Source organism: Schistocerca serialis, chromosome 2, assembly GCF_023864345.2.
Source record: "Schistocerca serialis cubense isolate TAMUIC-IGC-003099 chromosome 2, iqSchSeri2.2, whole genome shotgun sequence".
Lineage (NCBI taxonomy): Eukaryota > Metazoa > Arthropoda > Insecta > Orthoptera > Acrididae > Schistocerca > Schistocerca serialis.
In genome coordinates this window covers 537,992,284-538,013,104 of record NC_064639.1, presented here as the reverse complement: position 1 = coordinate 538,013,104, position 20,821 = coordinate 537,992,284, and the positions used below count along the sequence as shown (strand labels likewise).

Sequence of the window (20,821 nt, the reverse complement as noted above, 5' to 3'; positions counted from 1 at the left end):
CTATTTTGAATCCTGACAAGAGGATAGCATATCATTTGTTGATTGATTTGTCCTCTATTTCAGCTGATAATGACACGAATGTGGTACGTATTTTATGGTGCTGTGAAATGTCCGGCTTGTTCCCTAAATTTTATGGTGACGTTTTTAATTTGGTATCAAGGTGTCTGGCTCGTAAGTATTTATTGTAAGTGATCAGCCAGCCATATATTCCTGATAATTTTTTTAGTGTTCATGCTGTCCTCCTTGTGTTTTAACACTGTCTTCCAGTATGTCAGATATTGTGAGTTTGCATGTGATCGTGAGTGAGACTGGAAGAGAGACACTGCGATTTTATCCCAGAGTTCTTCTTACTTCTTAAATCGCATTTTCTTCGTATAACAACATTAGTTTCGACTAATTTTCGCTTGATCGCTGATAATCTCGTCCTTGAATGCCCCCCCCCCCCCCCCCTCAAAGACACACACATATACACTTCGAAGTTTTTCACAACTTTTACACGTGTATCCTGTTTTCGTCGTATCAACAGCTCCATTACGTCTTAGTCATTTCCGTTTCCTTTGCAGTATCATATTCCCTCGTCGTAACACTGAGAGCTACTAAAAGAGGCGATCAAAAAGTTTCCGTTCCAGGGCGTTGTTGCAGCGTATATGTGAAGTAGCGCGACTGCCGTGCGGGTACGCAAGGGATTAGAGTGGCTTTCGTATCTTCCAGACGAGCTTGCGATAAATGCGGAAACGTGAACTATGGCGAGGTTATTATCTGATGCGCCCAAACAGGGCCAACGTAATGTTATTCTTTTCTTGGCTGCCGAATGACAAACACCGATTGACATCCATCGGGGAGCGAATAATGTGTATAGGGCGGCATGCCTATCAAAAACCATCCTTTTGGAATGGTGTGCGACATGAGGCGCTGCTGCTTCATGGTTACGCACGTCCACATATCGTAAATGCCTTAACGCAGAATTTACGCCAACTCAAGCGGGAGACGCTGGAGCATCCGTCCAATAGCCCTGATCTCTTCCCACGCGATTATCACGCCTTCGGTCCCTTTAAAAGGGCCATGAAGGGTCGACAATTGCTGTCGGACAAGGATGTTCAGCAGGCACACGGACTTCGTCACACAGCGGGACACGGTGTTTTACCAAACTGGTATCTTCAACCTGGTATGTCGGTCGATTTTGCCTCATTGGCGTACCAATTCTGGACTGCATGGCCTTCGAGCGGAAGCTTTTTGATCGCCTCTTATATAAAGCTGACTCCTGTTTATATATCATTAATAACATCAGTACAGCATAAAATCAGAGAATCTATCAACGGTTCCTATGTGTATAATACGAGTACACAAGGAAACGCCTATTACACAGAGAAGTGTATCACGTTAAAGTGATTCAACCGTATGGTGAATTGACATACATTAATAAATTAGCAATATGGGGCGGAAACTTACTATACGGCTTCATTTGGCTTTCAAATTCTGAGGATAGGTTGCTTAGAAAGTATCACATAATCAGTTTCTTTAATTACGTCCGAACGTTGTGACTTATGAAACGTATCAACAATATGACAGCTTAAAATGTGATGCTGATCACCCTGTAAGTTCTTAGTCTGTAGCATGTAAATTACGAGGTGCAACTTGAACAGACGACGTAGACTTAGACCTAGCCCGAGGGCAATCCTTTCATCTGGACACCGACGGTTCCAAACTGCTTAAAATGGTTTACATACTTTTGATATCCACATATGCAAATAAAAAGATTTGAGCATGCAGATGCTGACGATGCACTTGCGGAGGCAGTGCGAATGTAGCCGTCATGTCTCTCTTCCACGCGGATCTCCAGTTACCCGGCAAAGCGAACTGGGGACATGGTCAGCTCGGAAGCACCGTCGTCTCTACGCTCGAGAAATAGGGAGAGGAAATTGTAATCATGAGCGGACACCCCAGTATTCTTGTAACTGCCCACACGCTACACGTATATATGCTAATACATAACAGTTGAACACTGACGGGTAGTTTCCTTTGACAATACTCCTCGCATACAGTGATGACATTCATTCGCAGTGTAAAGTGTATGAATGCACATCTTCTGAAAAATCACTTCGTGCGTTCATTCAAATGCCTCATTTTTGCGTAAAAATGTAACTTAGTACGACTTTCTTTTGAAACTACAGTGCATGAAAAAAGTGAAGCACTCAGAAGACGTGATCGGATGCCGATGTAACTTCGTACCCGTACACATCACAGGCGGGTATATAAATGATTATATAATTATATTGAAATTCTTTGTGACGGAAAAATGGCCACTAGGGTGCATCAGTGTTGTTCATGTTTAGTGCTGCTGCCAGGCCTGGTAGGTTATACACACATCAAAAAAACTGTTGCATCACCTCAGTTCCCAGAACTCCTGAAGACAGACGTTGACTGTGGTTATTGTATCACAGACACAGTCCCTTTCACTTTTCAGAGATGTCACTAAACCCGTCCAAAGATATAAACAATTATGCATGAGCAGCGCCTATTAGACGGAGGGGGCCCGACAACCGATCAGTTCCAGTCATTCCACCAGGAAGGAGGTACACGGCTCGTGTTGTCTGTAGTTCAACCATGTCTAGACGGTCAAGACCGCGGTTCGATCGCGTTCGGATTGTTCCTGTATGCCAGGAAGGGCTCTCAACAAAGGAAGTGTCCAGGCATCTCGGAGTGAACCAAAGCGATGTTGTTCGGACATGGAGGACATACAGAGAGACAGGAACTGTCGGCCAGCCGCGGTGGTCGCGCGGTTCTAGGCCCGCAGTCCGGAACCGCGCGACTGCTACGGTCGCAGGTTCGAATCCTGCCTCGGGCATGGATGTGTGTGATGTCCTTAGGTTAGTTAGGTTTAAGTAGTTCTAAGTTCTAGGGGACTGATGACCACAGCTGTTAAGTCCCATAGTGCTCAGAGCCATTTGAACCATTTTAGCCAGGAACTGTCGATGACATGCCTCGCTCAGGCCGGCCAAGGGCTACTACTGCAGTGGATGACCGCTACCTACGGATTATGGCTCGGAAGAACCTCGACAGCAACGCCACCATGTTGAATCATGCATTTCGTGCAGCCACAGGTCGTCGTGTGCGAGTAAACCTGTGCGCAATAGGCTGCATGATGCGCAACTTCACTTCCAAGGTCCATGGCGAGGTCCATCTTTTAAGCCACGACACCATGCAGTGCGATACAGGTGGGTCCAACCACAAGCCGAATGGGCTGCTCAGGATTGGCATCATGTTCTCTTCACCAATGAGTGTCGCATGTGCCATCGACCAGACAATCGTCGGAGACGTGTTTGGAGACAACCCGGTCAGGCTGAACGTCTTAGACACACTGTACAGTGAGTGCAGCAAGATAGAGTTTCCCTGCTGTTTTGGGGTAACATTATGTGAGGCCGACGTACGCCGTTGGTGGTAATGGAAGGCGCCGCAACTGCTGTACGATACGCGAATGCCATCCTCCGACCGGTAATGCAACCATATCGGCAGCATATTGGCGAGGCATTCGTCTTCATGGACGACAGTTCGCGTCCCCATCGTGCATATCTTGTAAATGACGTCCTTCAAGATAACCACATTGCTCGGCTAGTGTGGCCAACATGTTCTCCAGACATGAACCCTATCGAACATGCCTGGTATAGATTCAAAACGGCTGTTTTAGAGAACGTGACCCACCAACCACTCTGAGGGATCTACGCCGAATCGCTGTTCAGGAGTGGGACAATCTGGACCAACAGTGTCTTGATGAACTTGTGGATAGTATGTGACAACGAATACAGGCATGCGTCAATGCAAGAGGACGTGCTACTGGGTATTAGAGGTACCGGTATGTACAGAAATCTGGAGCACCATCTCTGAAGGCCTCGCTATATGGTGGTACAACATGCAATGTATGGTTTTCATGAGCAATAAAAAGGACAGAAATGATGTTTATGTTGATCTCTATTCCAGTTCTATGTACAGGTTCCGGAAATCCCCGAACCGAGGTAATGCAAAACTTCTTTTGGATGTGTGTACGTAAGCGGCTTGAGTAGCGTCAGGTGTTTAGTGATCACTGTTAAGGACAAGGAGACACTGCATACTTGTGTGAGACAGCGTTATCAGCATCTGCCAGAGTTTGAAAGAGGCCTCATTGCAGATCTCCATTTAACCAGCTGGTCGAATGGTGCAATAACCAAATTTGTGGGGGAATTGGCTGTGACAATGGCCCGATGTTGAACTGCTTGGGAACATGAGGGTTGGCCTACTTGCCAAGTTTCCGCTCCATCACATTAGGTTACCACAAAGGAAGCTCACCGTATGGTGCACAAATCACGTCCTAGCCCCTTCACATATGTGCCTGCCAACCGAGAACAGGTAGTTGGCTCCCTGCAACTAGGAGCAGCCGGACTAGGGAATTACTGTCCCATGACTAGGCTGTCGTTAGTTGCACAACACGAACGGCTGCAGTTCGAGTGGTTCCGTAACAGGGAGTCATGGACTGCTGACGAATGGCACCGCATTGTGGTCAACAGTGAATCGTAGTTCTACACTACCACGGTTGACACAACCAGTAGTGTTTAGCACAATGGACTCGCATTCGGGAGGATGACGGTTCAAACCCCTGTCCTGTCATCCTAATTTATATTTTCCGTGATTTCCCTAAATCGCTTCAGGCAAATGCCCGGATGGTTCCTCTGAAAGGGCAAGGCCGATTTCCTTCCCCATCTTTCTCTAGTCTGATGGGACCGATGGTCTCGCTGTTTGTCCCCTGCCCCAGAGCAACCGTCGGCGAGTACCACGGCGACCTGCGGAGAGGTCCCATTCTTCCAACGTGAGGACCACATCGCTGTTGCTGCTGGCGTAATGTTGTGGAGACCAATCGGCAGTTACTTCAGGTACGGCTAGTAGTGACTGAGGGCACTCTGACGGCACAACGGTATGTCAATGGACGTCAACTCTGTCCCAGTGTAATCACCCAGGATATCAAATACCAGTTTCAACAACTGTGGGCCGCTTTGCCTCATGATAAGTTAAAACGTTTATATAATCCCCTTCCAAACGGAATCAGTGCATGCATCCATGCCAGAGGGTGTGTAGCGTCATACTGAATTAGTGGGCACAACTGACAAGTTCTTTGTAAATTTGATTCGATTTTTTAATCCCTGAAGTAGTATCACATACTTTTTCAACCAGTGCTGTTTCATTTCTTTTCCTCATCTCTTTTTAGGTGTTTCGTTTTTCGTGAGGCAGTATATGTCGTCTCGTTCGCCCACATGACGACTAGTGTATTACGGTACGTTTTAAATCCAAAATCTACAGGCAGAATACTTTCCGCAGTGATACTTTAATTGTGTATCGGACTGCAACTGCTAGAGCGTGCCTTACATATACATTGACACTTTGTGCCTTGCATACCAGAATTAGTACTAGAACGCAAAAGAAAATACTTTCTGATACTCTTTCCCACGAATCTATTGCAGAGGATATTTCAGATTTCTGGAGAAGAACAAAGTGAACTTTTTCAAAAACAGTTGCAAGGTGCAAGGAACGTTGACACTTCTGCTATATGGTTTGAAAACTTGTGTTTGAAGCGGACAGTGGCAGACTGATCAGACAATTGATTCCGCTTTTTTCAATTAGTTTTATTCGTGTATTGTCTTGCTGCGGCATAAGATGCAGCATAAATCGGTAAATGTGTTAGTACATTAATCAAAAAAGTAATTGTAATTCGTAAAATCAAGCCTCTGAATTGCTTCGATGTCTTCATTTAATCCGACTTGATGGTGATGCCAAACACTCCAGCTGTACTCAAGAATGGCTCGCACTAGTCTTCTACACGCAGTCTCTCTTACTTTGTATATGAGTTAGACTTTCATAGAATTCTCCAATAAACCGAACACGACCACTACCTTCCCTACTGCCGACATCACGAGCTCGTTCCATTTCATATCCTTTTGCAACGTTACGTGTAGATATTTAATCAGCCTGACTGCGTCAAGCAATACGTCACTAATAATGTTTCGAACACTGGGGGATTGTTTTTCCTAACCATGATTAACTTTCATTTTCATACATTTAGAGTAGGCTACCATTCTTGACATCAAGTAGAAATTAAGTCTAATGCATCCTGATCTTCCTACAGTCACTCAGGGACACTTTCACGTACACTACAGCTTCATCAGGAAACAGTCACAGATATTAATTTCAATTGCGTTTGGTTTCGCCTTTATGTAAACCAGGAAGCTGAAATAACGTTGAAATTAATGTCAGACGGAAGTAAGTTAGATGTAAATCAGAATAAAAAATATTGTGGAAATAAAAAAATAAATAAAACGCTAATGCAATGGTCAAATAGACTATAAAATCTCTCAGCGTCTGGCTGGTCGCCTCAAGACTAGGAGAATGGAAAATAAAGCACCTGGTCTTGTAACCTAGTTAGCTCTTTCAGCGGCGGGGGATACGGTTCACTTTGTCATTAAAGGGGGATGCAAACGTTCAGTATTTAGGCACAACACTGATCTGTCAAACCAACATATTGAAGAAGCAAGCCTCGCGACAGCAATGTCGGCAATGCGATTTCACAAGATTAATCTACACAGTTTAAGTGTACAGGGGACACCCGTGTCAGACGTCAAGTTCTTACAGAGTTACCTATAAGGAGAAAGATTCCACGTGACGCCCGTGGTCGGCGTCTCCACTCACCGTGTTCAAATGGTTCAAATGGCTCTGAGCACTATGGGACTCAACTGCTGTGGTCATAAGTCCCCTAGAACTTAGAACTACTTAAACCTAACTAACCTAAGGACATCACACATCCATGCCCGAGGCAGGATTCGAACCTGCGACCGTAGCGATCGTGCGGTTCCAGACTAGCGCCTTTAACCGCTCGGCCACTCCGGCCGGCCCACTCACCGTGTCATCACGAAGTGTTTCCCAGGGCTCTGTTCTCGGCCCGCGGTTGTAAGCGTTCTACACGGCGGACCTGCCTCAGACCGAGCGGGTGCAGCTTGCCTTATACACTAACGACATCGCAGTGTTCACGTGCAGACATGATGCGCCGACGACTTCAACTGATAACTGCGCAGAGTGAGCTAGGAAATGGCAACACTCATATAAAGCCTCAAAAACGTATAATATCGTAGTTACTCAGAAGGTGGTGCTCAAAGGCTTACAAAAAACAAATGGTGCGTGGAGAATCCGTCGAATGGTCCCTTTCAGCCGAACATCTTGGCGTCACGTTGGACAGCAAACTGCCGCGGCGCCAATACTTTCTCCAGGTCAGAGGAAAGGCATTCGAAAGACTATGTGAACTTTACCCTCTCTTATACTCCACGTCTTCTCTTCGATTTTATCTACGGCTCAAGTTTTTTTTTTAAAAATGTGGAATATGCGGCCGCTGTATGGGGCAACACTGCAGAATGGAAAATAGGGATGCTGGAGACAATACACAACCGTGCCTTTTAATGTATATTAACACAACTCACGAAATGGCCGAGACGCCGCTTCTCCGCGAGCACTTCAAGAAATCGGCGCGAGAGTTCTATGAAAAAACTGCCCACAACAGCAATCGAAAGATTCGCGCTCTGGGCTACAAGAACAGTCAGCGCGAGGTAGCGAAGTGGCCCGACCTGTCGCGCACGCAGAGCGTTGCTGCGCTACGGGCCCAGCACGAAATGACGACGGCAGCGACTGAAACGAGGCGCTTGGTATCCGTCCAAGCCTGGAAGTTCAGAACTTATAGCTACACGCACCAACAAAAATTTTGCATTACCCCTTTATCTGGAAATTCGTGGCACGAAAAACAAAACTTGGCTCTGCGGCATTTCCATTGTAACCAGATCACCAAAAAATGAAAAAAATAATTAAGTAATTTAAAAAAAATTATAACGACAAAGTCGTCGGATTCCCATTTTTTTTTTTCGCGGCACACCTGAGGAACGTCAATACGTGGTGGAACGCCCCCATCTCAGATGTATCGTGGCGCACGATCAGTGATATTATCAATCCAGCCCTGGTCCAAACTGCCCCACTCTTCAATGGCGATAATGCTTAAGTGGCGCAGAGTACGTAGTCGAATACAGTCCGTTTCAACTAGAGAAGTGAGACTGCTCTCAACAACAACGACAGTGTGCAGTGGTCCCATGTAATGCCATCCCAGAATATCATCCCACCGCCATCTTATTGGACCTGTGGGAAACAGTGTTCAAGGCGATCGGTATTACAGGGTTTTCTTCAGACATCTTATCTGCTGTTTTCAGAGTGCAAACAGATACTATTTTCGTCTGTAAACAACCCCTGACACCAATCCTGGCGCTACGGTCGCAGGTTCGAATCCTGCCTCGGGCTTGGATGTGTGTGATGTCCTTAGGTTAGTTCTAGGCGACTTATGACCTCAGAAGTTAAGTCGCATAGTGCTCAGAGCCATTTTTGAACCAATCCTGGGGCGTCTATTCTGCACGGTTTCTTTCACATCTGTAACGGAGTCCATGGTATTGTGGTGTACAATGTGACGACAGCTATGCCCGTCTGTAATGGAGATTTATGTCACACAATGTTCTCCTAACAGTTTGATACGACTCATGACGTCCTGCAGCCTCTTCGAACACCAAAATGAGTTCTGCAGCACATAGCCCACAGTTTCTTTGACTCAAATGTCGGTTGATATCGATAATCCTGTGTACCTGTCGCCGGCCGCCACGGTCTAGCGGTTCTAGGCGCTCAGTCCGGAACCGCGCGACTGCTACGGTCGCAGGTTCGAATCCTGCCTCGGGCATGGATGTGTGTGATGTCCTTAGGTTAGTTAGGTTTAAGTAGTTCTAAGTTCTAGGGGACTGATGACCACAGATGTTAAGTCCCATAGTGCTCAGAGCCATTTGAACCATTTTTTTGCACCTGTCGACTATGTACAGCCCTCGAGGTGTAAGTGCTCACACCGATTGCATGTCCACACGACATTACTATGACTCTATCGCAGACGTCGAGCAACTTCACTGTTTGACAAACCTGCACGTAACGTAGTGATGTTGACCCGATCGTTAATGAGACTGTCCCTCGAGGCATGATGCACTTTCACTCTACTGTTCCACAAGCGTCTCTGATGCGTCCGTACTGGTGCTTTACCGTCAACTGAAATGCTGCAGTCCATTCGAGTCCGGCGTTCTGTCCGTACTAGCGCTCATGGTAACTGTGTATTAAACAAATAAAAAATGTCGTGTGACGAGGGCCTCCCGTCGGGTAGACCGTTCGCAGGGCGCAAGTCTTTCTACTTGACGCCACTTCGGCGACTTGCGCGTCGATGGGGATGAAATGATGATGACTACGACAACACAACACACAGTCCCTGAGCGGAGAAAATCTCCGACCCAGCCGGGAATCGAACCCGGGCCCTTAGGATTGACATTCTGTCGCGCTGACCACTCAGCTACCGGGGGCGGACTATTAAACAAATGAAACTACATGGTTCCAGAGCCCTTTCCACGTCTCAAACATCTATGATGTATGTATGCGCATTGAAGCGACGATTGAAAATTTGTACCACGGCTAGGATTCGAATCCAGGTCTCCTGCTCTCCAGGCAGATGCGCTAAACAGTACGCCACCCTGGCACAGTGTGCGTGCAGTCAGCACTCCTCCCTCCTCAATCCAAATTCCCAGTCTCGCCTCAGCCCACTAGGTGTATGTTTACAAGCAACGCCAAGGGTGACCCTCCGATCGGTACAGGAACAGTCACAACAGCAACACACCTGCACAACGAATGGGGGTGATGCAGCACCCTCGTCGGTGTGTGTACGTTAGCAGTGGCCGTGTCGGCGGGGCGCGCAGCGCTGTTTACCTGCGAGCCGGTCTGCGCGCACGCCGGGACGGAGCAGGCGGCGCCGGACATGCTGGCACTGCGCTCGCACTCGGCACTCACTGGCTGCGCTTGGCGCGCCCGCTCCGCGCTCCGCCGGCCACGCCCTAGCGTGCGGCGCCCCACCCACGCCGCCACCATTAGCTGATCACAGCCCTGCTGCCCCGCACGAACGCCTGCCAGGGCACAATCTGTCATCCCGCTATCACGACTTCTCCGTCTCGGCAGTCAAAAAGGTCCGAAAAAAACGAGGTTTTCCTCACTCACTCTGCTTGTGTAAGGTGCCTTTGCAACGTGTACTAACCGATCAAAAATTCCCAACAGGCCAATATAATGCGTAATTGACCATTAGATGTCACGAGAGACGGACCCGTCAGTATAAAACGAGGCGGGGAGTATGTAGCTGTCAGTAAAGAAAGAGCAACAGCAGAAAGGGTCCTTCAGCAGTGCTCAGTGAATTCGAAGGTCGATTGCTCATTGGCTCTCACCTAAGTAAGAAATCCATCAGGGGCTTTCCAACCGTTCTAAGGCTGCCAAGTTGACCGCTGGTGACGCGAAGGTGAAGCGGAAACGTAAATGAACAACCACAGCTTAACCAAGACTATACTGATGGACAAGGACTCTTGAGCATTATGTAGCGTGGTTGCAAAAAGATAGCACGAAATCAGACGAAGGAATGACTCGGGAGTTTCATAGTGCTACCAGCAGTCTATCTAGCACCATGATCGTGCTTATGGAATTAAAAATAATGGTGTACAATGGTCGAGCAGCTCCTCATAAGCTACGCATTTCTGCAGTCAATGTTCAGCGAGATGGATGACTGGAGACAAGTGATCAGTCACGCTATACCCAATGACAGTCCGTTGGTAGGGTTTCGGTTTAGCGAATGCCTGGATAATACGACCTGTCATCATGTGTAGTGCCAACAGTGAAGTGCACAGAAGGTGGTGGTATGGTATAAGGGTTAGGTTGTGGTCCCCTTACTGCGCTTAAAACACGCTAAATCGGAAGCATATGAACACATTTTGCATCGTTATAATGCGCACAGTAGGCGAAAGTCCGAAGACGATAGCTGTTTTTAGCAGCATGACAATACGTCCTGTCATAAAACAGCATCCGTTAGGCAATGGTTTGTGTCCAGTAACATTCTCGAAACAGACTGACACGTGCAGAGTCTCGACCTCAACCCAATGGATTACCATTGGGATAAGTTATAACGTCGACTTCGCTTCATATCTCAACGCCCAACATCATTACCTTCAGTGGTTCCGGCTATTGGGGAACTGTGGACTGACATACCTCCACAAACATTCAGAATCCTCTTCAGTTGAAACTTCCGAGCTGAGAGGCCGTGGCCGATGTATAAAATTTCCACCTAACGTTTCGTCTCCATCTGCGGGAGACACCTTCTGAGGTCGTCCTCACTGAAAGCGTCTCCAACAGAGTTGAAGCCGTCTTAAAGATGGACACACCCCGTATTAATATCGATTTATATGTGTCCGGATATTTTTGATCAAATACTGAACTGTCAGTTAACATTTGTTTGTTACATAGTGTAACACACACCCATCAGTGTATGTTACACCATGTAAAGGACATGAGATAGCAATATGCACGTGTATAGATAGCGGTACTATCGCGTAAACAGTGTATAAAAGGGCCGCGCATTTGTACTCAGGTGATTCAAGTGAAAAGGTTTCCGACTTAATTGTGGCCGCAACACGAGAATTAACACACTTTGAACGCGGAATGATACAGCTACAAGCGTTGGACATTCCATTTCGGAAATCGTTACGGAATCCAATATTCCGAGATCCACAATCTCAGGAGTGTACCGAGAATACCAAATTTCAGGCATTACGTCTCACCATGAACAACGCAGTGGGCGACGGCCTTCACTTAACGACCGACAGCAGTGGGGTTTGCGAAGAGTTGTCAGTGCAAACAGACAAGCAACACTGCGCGCAATAACCGCAGATATCAACATGCTACGTTCGAAGAACGCATCTGTTAGCACAGTACGGCGAAATTTGGTGTTAATGGGCTATGGCAACAGACGACCCACGTAGATGGATTTGCTAACAGCACGACATCGCTTGCAGCGGCTCTCCTGAGCTAGTGACCATATCGATTGGGCCCTAGATTACTGGAAAAACCGTGGCCTGGTCAGATGAATCCAGATTTCAGTTGGTAAGAGCTAACATTATGGTTCGAGGGTGGTGAAGATAGCACGATGACATGGAACCAAGTTGTCAATAAGGCGTTGTGCAAGCTGATAGTGGCTCCATAATGGTGTGGACTGTGTTTACGTGGAATGGACTGGGTCCTCTGGTCCTGTTGAATCGTTCAGTGACTGCAAATGGTTATGATCGGCTAGTTGGAGACCATTTGCAGCTATTCATGCACTTCATGTTCCCAAACAACGATGGAATTTTTATGAATGACAATGCACCATGTCACCGGGCCACAGTGGTTGGCAATTCATTTAAAGAACATTCTTGACAGTTAGAGCGAACGATCTGGCCACCCAAATCAGCCGACATGAGTCCCATCTTACATTTATGGGACATAGCCGAGAGGTCGGTTCGTGCATAAAATCCTGCACCGCCAGTACTTTCGCAATTATGGACGGCTGTAGTGGAACCACGGTTCATGATTTCTACAGGGAACTTCCAATGAATCGTTAGGTCCATGCCACATCGAGTTTCTGCACTACGCCGGTAAAAAGAGGTCCGACAGGATGTTAGGAGATACCCCACGACTTTTGTCACCTCATGTATAATAGACCGCACAGCTGAACTATAGGGCCATAACAAGAAAAGCGCCACGCATTGGGTAAATGAGCACCTTAATATCATGATCAGTGGAACTGTCAGCACTCCCGCCAAGTATGGCATCCACCGTGGGACAAAGAGGTATCATCAAGTTTCTTACACAGACCTTCTTCAAGGCGTGTGGTGCACATCAGAATGTGAACAATAGGTGGAGCTCATCGTATCAACAAAGCGGAAGACACTATGCAGGTATAGTACCAAGAATTCCTGCAGGAATATGATATTCCCTTTGAACGGTGCTCTCTCCAAACTATGCGTTTTCATGAACTTCGCTGTCTATCTGTGTTTGGTTTCCCGCCTTTGTCGCGGTTACGTCATGGTTCTTCTTCCTTCTACGTGTGGCAGCAGTGATGTGTATCGATATTTGCGCCGCGTACCATCTTTGGTTTGGTGCACATAGTTTCCGACAAGGGTTTCTGGAGTAAGGCAGTCGGCTGTTGCGGACGAGGGAAGTTATCTCCGCATGGTGCAGCAGGCTGAGGGCCGCTGGCAGCCCCTGCGCCGTGTCGGAGCGTGTGTGGAGCTGTCCGATCGCCACGAGCTTCGTGGTTCACCTACCCAGGGCGTGGTTTCAACTACCCAAGCCACGTCTATTCATGTTGTGGTAGTACGCTTCGGTGGTTTGCTGTTGGGAAGGTTTTCCGGTGAGCAACACCGAATGGTTCTACTGCTGAAATTTAGCTGTCATGCGGTGCAATTAACTATTTTGGTTAACTACGATTTGAGTGCACCAGTGAAATTTTCTGACTTGTGGCCATTAGTGTTCTGGTTACCTGCCCTGGGCACTGACTTAAATTCAGGCAGTGTTCTTTGAGCGAAGTTAACTATTGCCGTGATTCAGATGCAAGTGCACCAGTGGAATTTTCTCCCTAGTGGCCGTTAGCGTTCCGGTTACCTGCCCTGGCCACTAACGTAATTTCAGGCAGCGTCCTTTCCTCACATATTGTCTCTGTCCAACATGATATGTAATTTTGACAGCTAATACATATTCCATTGTGGATTATCACTTTTATAAAAATGTTCAAATGTGTGTGAAATCTTATGGGACTTAACTGCTAAGGTCATCAGTCCCTAAGCTTACACACTACTTAACCTAAATCATCCTAAGGACAAACACACACACCCATGCCCGATGGAGAATTCGAACCTCCGCCGGGACCAGCCGCACAGTCCATGACTGCAGCACCCCAGACCGCTCGGCTAATCCCGCGCGGCTCACGTTTATAACATTGCCGGTTTGATTACTCATGCACTGATTGACGGGAAGCAAGTCGTTGGTCAGTAGGTTCGTGGCTGCCCCCTGGTTGGGATCCGACGGATCAAGTATAGTTGGTCTCACCACCTGTCTCACCTAAGTGAACGAGGGCAGACCGACCTCCCTGGAGGCCTTCTGAGTGCCACAAGTGTTTTATAATCTGTTTTCAGCTATTTTAAATTTTAGGATTATGGTTATTTGTTTTGGTTCTTAAAAATTTGCAAAACTAATTATTAAATTTTTTCAAGTTTAAACACTGCGGCCTTTAAAGATTATCGAATATATTTTAAAATTTTGAAGTTTAATTGTGGCCCTCAGCTATTGGTATTGCACCTTGATTATGTTGCTTCTTTAAATTATTTTATTGGTGTCTTAACTGGATTTTTATCTTGTTGATTTTTAAGATTTCTTGTTGTCAAACATGCCGGCCTTCTGCCTTTAAAGGTCTATGGTAATATATTCTGAAGTTTTGGAATTTAATTGTGGCCCTCAGCCATTTGTATTGCACAATGTGAAAGATGCCTGCCGATGAGCTTTTTAGCCTCCGTATACTTAAAACGGAATAACCCAAACAACTGTGCCAGTTAATGATTTGTATTCTTTAGTTCGCTGTCAGCGCATCTGAGTATTATTAGTCACGACGCATGACTCCCTAAGCCTAGTTACAGAAACGCGGGCCGGCAGCGGTGGTCTCGCGGTTCTAGGCGCGCAGTCCGGAACCGCGCGACTGCTACGGTCGCAGGTTCGAATCCTGCCTCGGGCATGGATGTGTGTGATGTCCTTAGGTTAGTTAGGTTTAAATAGTTCTAAGTTCTAGGGGGCTGATGACCACAGCTGTTAAGTCCCATAGTGCTCAGAGCCATTTGACCCATTTTTTTGACAGAAACGCGATTAAAACTCACTGACATATACTTTGGCTATTTCGGCGCTCAGCCGCCACCTCTTTGAGACATAAACTGTAGTCACTTCCTAGAACTCTCAAGGCTTTTGTTCTTCCTGATAGAAGTATAACTGAACGTGGAAACACCGCAGGATATGTTTGGTTACCCTGTGACCAACAAGTTACTTCCTGAACGACACAGAATGAGCTTACAAAATTCATCTGATATATTTGTATCATTTCTATTAAATAACATGAGTGATTTTCACATAAAGTGTGAAATAAAGTTATCAATTTATGGCTTTGAGTCCAGGGTAATCATTCGACTTGGAAATTGCACTTAATCTCGTCTTTTTCATTGCAAGCTCTTCTGTCTTGCCAACACTGAAGCCATAAGGGAGACAAAAATGCTGCAGTACTGAACTAACTGTGAGGTAAAATTGTCGCTTGTAAAGTCGGGGCTGCTTTTGAACCCAAGGTTCAAGTATCATTGAAGGGTACATTTTAGCCGTTTGGTACAGAGCTACAAGCAATCAGATCGTAAATCAATAAGGAAATTTAATTTTATTTATTTTATTTGTGAAATGCCACATTTCCATACTTCTTCATTGTGACACCATGACAGGAGGTAACCACAGACTGTTTCAAAGTCCAGAATGAGTAATATCTTGCTAACTCACACTCTTGTCACAGGAACTTTGTTTTATTACAGTAGACTTTAATCGTAAGGATATCGTGGTAATTTGAATTGCATTTGAATTAGATCAGTGCATATTTTAATAGCGTTGTCCAATATTTTATTGAACACAACAGTAAGCATCACAGAGAAATTAATCCTCAACAGTATATTCTCTCGCGTTATATAAAACAGTCTGACAAAGCTCAGGCAGTTTACCGATTCCACACCTGTAAAACCCTACTGGATCTGGGATAAACATGCTGTCAAACCAAGTTTGAAGGGCATTTTTGTCCAGAGAGGAATTTTTTGACTGTTTTTTGATAAAGAGCTTGAAAGGTAAACATCAAGGGCATAAGATCAGACGAATAAGTGCGTGAGGGACAACTTTTCAAACTCCTGGATAGTTTTGTTGATGAAATCGGCAGACAGCGTTATCGTGTAGCATCAGCGCGTGATGAAGTATTGTAGGTCGTTTTCCTTACACTGCAACCAACACGTTCTTAAGTATGGGCAAAAACTAATAGCTACGTTATACTCTCCCTTGGGGTGGTTTTGCCGGCCGCGGTGGTCTAGCGGTTCTAGGCGCTCAGTCCGGAACCGCGCGACTGCTACGGTCGCAGGTTCGAATCCTGCCTCGGTCATGGATGTGTGTGATATCCTTAGGTTAGTTAGGTTTAAGTAGTTCTAAGTTCTAGGGGACTGATGACCACAGATGTTAAGTCCCATAGTGCTCAGAGCCATTTGAACCATTATTTTTTGGGGAGGTTTTCGTAATGCACAACATCCTTTTTGAGCCACTAGAGGCAAAATATTATGTTCATACTGCCCTTTGCTCCAGGATATGTCTTTTGTTAGCACTCAGCCAATAATTCTTCTTAATAAATCAGTATAAAGACTTTATAAGTAGTCACCAGCAGGAATATTCCATTGGAGCTTTCAATGAACCAACTGATGCCGATCAAACAAAAATGCATTAATAGTCACCTCTCTGATGGCCCGCCCAGCTAGCCGTACTGTCTAATGCACCGCTTCTCGAGCGGGAAGGCGTGCCGGTGGCCTGTGGATGGTTTTTAAGGCGGTTTTCCATCTGCCTCGGCGAATGCGGGCTGGTTCCCCTCATTCCGCCTCAGTCACACTATGTCGACGATTGCTATCTGCACGAATGTGTACACCATAATCACTCTACCAAGCAAACATTTGGGGTTACACTCGTCTGGTATGAGACGTTCCCGGGAGGAGGGGAGGGGGTTCCACTGGGGACCTAACTGCACAATAACCGTGGGTTCGATGTGGGGCGGCGGTGGGGTGAGTGGACTACTGTGGCCTGTTGTGGGGTTGTGAACCACTGAGGCCTACGGCGGGGACGAAGCCTCTTCGTCGTTTCTACGTCGCCGGTTGAATACACAACATACACAACTCTTTCATTTTTATTATTTTAAATTAGAGCATGCAGTATTACTTTTCCTGACGTCAGTCTTGCTTATTGAATTCAGATGTCAGAAGACGCTTAAATGGTCGCACTTCATCATATATGTCTGTTATCGAAGCTCCCTGAATGTGCAAAATCTTGCATTCCAGAACCCTCTCTCTTGACGCAAAAAATCATTTTCTGATGTGTTTTGCCCAAAAGAACTTGCTCCATACACACAACACAAAGGTTCAGAGCTGTTCCTGCTGCCTCCATCCCTCTACTAAACCAAAAGCGAACAACATGTCGCAAATGTGAGATCTATTTTCACTTGCGACTATATTTTATCACATTCGAACAACATTCATAAGTTTCAGTTATGCAAAATTCATATCTTAACTGCGAGGTAAATGCGAGAACTTCAAATAAGGATTGATTAATACACTCATAGCACCACGCCACGTGCACCTAGTCGGAGGCAACTGACGTTGGAGGCGGGAGGCGTATGGCCAGCAGCCAATAGCTGCTGTGGGGCGAGGAAACCCTCGAGTGTAAACGGTACTGATGTTGACGTAGCCACGAGTTGTTTGGCGGAAATGTTTCTGGAATGTTTTAGTCTTACAGATGGATTAGGAAATGAAACGAGTTATGTTAGAGGTTCCATCAGACTGATAACATTAGCAGATATCCGATATGAGATTTACAAAACTAGGGAATGGACTGAACTGGAGCATGCGACTTTATGTTTACAGAGCACAAAACCTACCACTCGACCACGAGCAGATACGCTACTCACATATCTCACATATTACACAAACTGGCTGATAGTGGAGTAGGTAAAGCGGTGAGTTTGTAATCTCTTGTTATCGGGTTCGAATTCTGCCGCTTCTACAAATTTTAATTCTTTGTAAACAAATAATTATTAGTTTAGGAGGACAACTTCAATTGTAACGTTCAAAGTACACTTGGAAATGAAGTACCATACGTCTTGACAGAGCCTACGGGAACGATGCAGGAGACCCGCACCGCCGTACTAAGCAAGTTTCTAATGGAGATGGTCTGCCGTTGCCTTCCTCCGACAGTAATAGGGATGAATGATGATGAAGACGACACATCAACGCCCAGTCATCTCGGGGCAGGTGAAAATCACTGACTGCGTCCGGAATCGAACCCGGGACCCCGTGCTCGGTAAGCGAGAACACTACCGTGAGATCACGAGCTGCGGATAAAGTACTCTTAGTATTGTAAACATTTGTGTACGTAGCTTCCAATGCTCGCTGTAGGAAGACGAGCATAAACCTTCTCCCCGGTTTCCCTATTATAAATATACCTCAGTTTGTGGTTGAACCTAGCCTTCGGTTGTTAATCGTTTTGTGTTTTTAGCAGTACCATACCCTTACATGTTAAACTCTGTTTCAACTAACGATTTCCACAGCTACGTGAACACAACGTGTGATACCTCTTAGGCAAACTATACTGCAGTGCTATCAGACGAAAGATCGCTGTGGCCCAGACTGTACAGACTTTGTTTTTAAACCTTTTCCACCCTGCATAATAAGCCTTTCTTATTCGGTAAATATGAGACCACTGTTGCTTAAGACGTTTTAAGATTAAACTAAATTCCATCACCTACCACTACAATAAAAGAAATCTTCTTAACAGCGCTAAATAGCGGTTTGTGAAGAGAATACTGGCCGCATTTTGCCGCATTTCTCTGATCAGAAGGGGAAAGCATAGCGACCAGAAGACTAATCTCCCGAATGGAGGAACGAAATGGAACCTCTCACGTAGGGAGATCATGTGACTTTTATTTCAGTGATTACAAAATCAAATGAAACGAACAATGAAGTTGGCAGCACCAGCATACTGTTGGTGTCAGTATGGCGTTGCAGTACCTGGTGCCAGAAATGATGCAGGGCCATTTTAGGACAGGAATACACAGAAGTGGAAGATACGCCATTATTAAATTCTGCAATTCGTGTGCACTGCTTGCTCAAGAAATTACTGTTGCAGTATAGTTACAGAGCCCAATAAGTCAACTGCATATTTTCCGGTGGGAAGAGAGCAGTGGTAAACAGTCTTTGCTAATCCGTTTACTGAAAATCGTGTTCCAAAGAATTAGAAGGCCTTATAGTGGTAACGCTGAAATATTTTTCTATATTGTGAAGTGGATACAACAGTTAGAGTAATTCCATGAAAATGTGAACCTGGACCACGTAAAATCAGTTTATTTTCTGCAATATTCTCTTCCTTGTACAACTTGAAATAGGTGACGTCGACCAAGCCATCTGGAAGAGAAATGTCTTGACATTTAATAGAAGACATTAACATTCTCTGGCTGAGCAAACAGTGAGTAATGCCAATTTTAACATTTTACAAGCGTCGTTGCTAAGCGCAAGTAAATAAGTAGTGCAACGCAATTTCTGTTATGAAGTAATGTCTTCATCCGTTAATTTAGTTTTAATGTAATCTACGAATAATTGAAGATATGCTATATTAATTTGAAAAGTACACCCTAAACATGGAAATAACTAAATAACTTCTTGTTTTGGTCCATCTGCCACAGAACGCAGCAACGATTTGCTGGGAACTAAAATTTACCATTTTTTGGACAACTGCTTCTAAAAATGACCAAGAAGCATTGATATCTTCCTTCAAGCACGCGTGTAGCAGCAGCAGAATGAAGAATTAATAGCGATAATGGCAATATTAATCAAAGCATTTGGTAACTTCATGCTCTGCGATGGTATTTCTCCATGTAATTTTTTTTAAATAACGAAAATTTCAAAAAGCTTTCGAATCGGCGGTGGCTAAAAGCGTCTTTACATCACGCTGACATGAGAGCAGCATAATTTCCTAGTCATAAATCTGCTGACAATTAACCAGTTAATAAAGAACTGAATCTTTTTTCCCTGTGTATAATTTGTAAGCTAAGCGCATTATAAGTTACGACACAGTCATGAATGTAGCAAATGTGGGCTTGAGTCACCTCGTGGATTGATCCTAGTTTCTTGTGTGCGAGGTATGTGTTCGATTCCCACATCCACCATGTGTTTGAAGCACACAAGAAACGATCTCCTTCACCTCTAGTAATGCCAAGTGAAGCACGTCAAGTTCCACAGTAGTTCAGATTCCGCGTTATAAACATCATATCCCTTCCTATCAACTGGGGCAGTGCCGGTTTCGTTTGGACCATAGCAGAGGCGTAACTCACAGCAAAAAGATCCTCTGTCGCCAGTGAGCTCCCTTATACAGGAAACTTTATTTTATTTAATGAGACAATTGTCACTTCAGGCCACAGGCCTATTATTTTATTTGAACTTGAGTCGTTGAAAAAATTAGTGCCGGGCTGAGATTCGACGTATCTCACCCACACGGAACGATATAGCTCGATGATTTTGTTGTTTTGTTCAAGACAGCAAACTCCCCTAGGTCTCCACAAAAGGCACGGATGTGGGTTCAAATCCTCGGCAGCACAAAAATATTCATGGTTTCATTTCGAGCTTCAGCATATGCACAACAAACTACTAGTGATAAATAATTTTCATTTTAATGTCTCTTCATGTTCTGTCGACAGCAACGATAGATGCCGTTATATCTAGTCAAACGTGCACACACCTCACTACTGGTTAGCAAACAATTTGTGGATAGAAAACAACGGCGACAGATGCCAGGACTCGATTCTCCGTCAGGCAAAAAAATTGTATCATTTCAAATTCTAATATCTCGCTACTGGTGAAAAAATCCGATATCTTACATCTGATTTTACTTCGGTAACAATCCGATTACGGGCTGGGTTCGAGACCCCATCACATAAACTTACATCATGCCACTTAGTTTTAAGCACGTGCACAATTTCTTACTTGAAATCATATTAAACGTTTTTTGTGGTTGCTTAACAGAGAGATAA

General features: G+C 45.3%; 1 protein-coding gene and 1 non-coding gene across 2 annotated transcripts in view; both read right to left on the bottom strand.

Moving 5' to 3' along the window:
- LOC126455627 (uncharacterized) overlaps nucleotides 1–9,906 on the bottom strand; it is a 49,612-nt gene extending 39,706 nt beyond the window's left edge. Inside the window, exon 1 of the mRNA XM_050091392.1 lies at nucleotides 9,838–9,906. Coding sequence (XP_049947349.1) covers nucleotides 9,838–9,888 — 51 coding nt within the window. The 5' untranslated portion in view covers nucleotides 9,889–9,906. The remainder of the gene's footprint in view (nucleotides 1–9,837) is intronic.
- Nucleotides 6,825–6,906, bottom strand: Trnas-gga (transfer RNA serine (anticodon GGA)). The gene is given in 2 exon segments: nucleotides 6,825–6,859; nucleotides 6,869–6,906. It is a non-coding gene; the product is annotated as a tRNA-Ser (tRNA).
- Nucleotides 9,907–20,821: the final 10,915 nt, after the last annotated feature.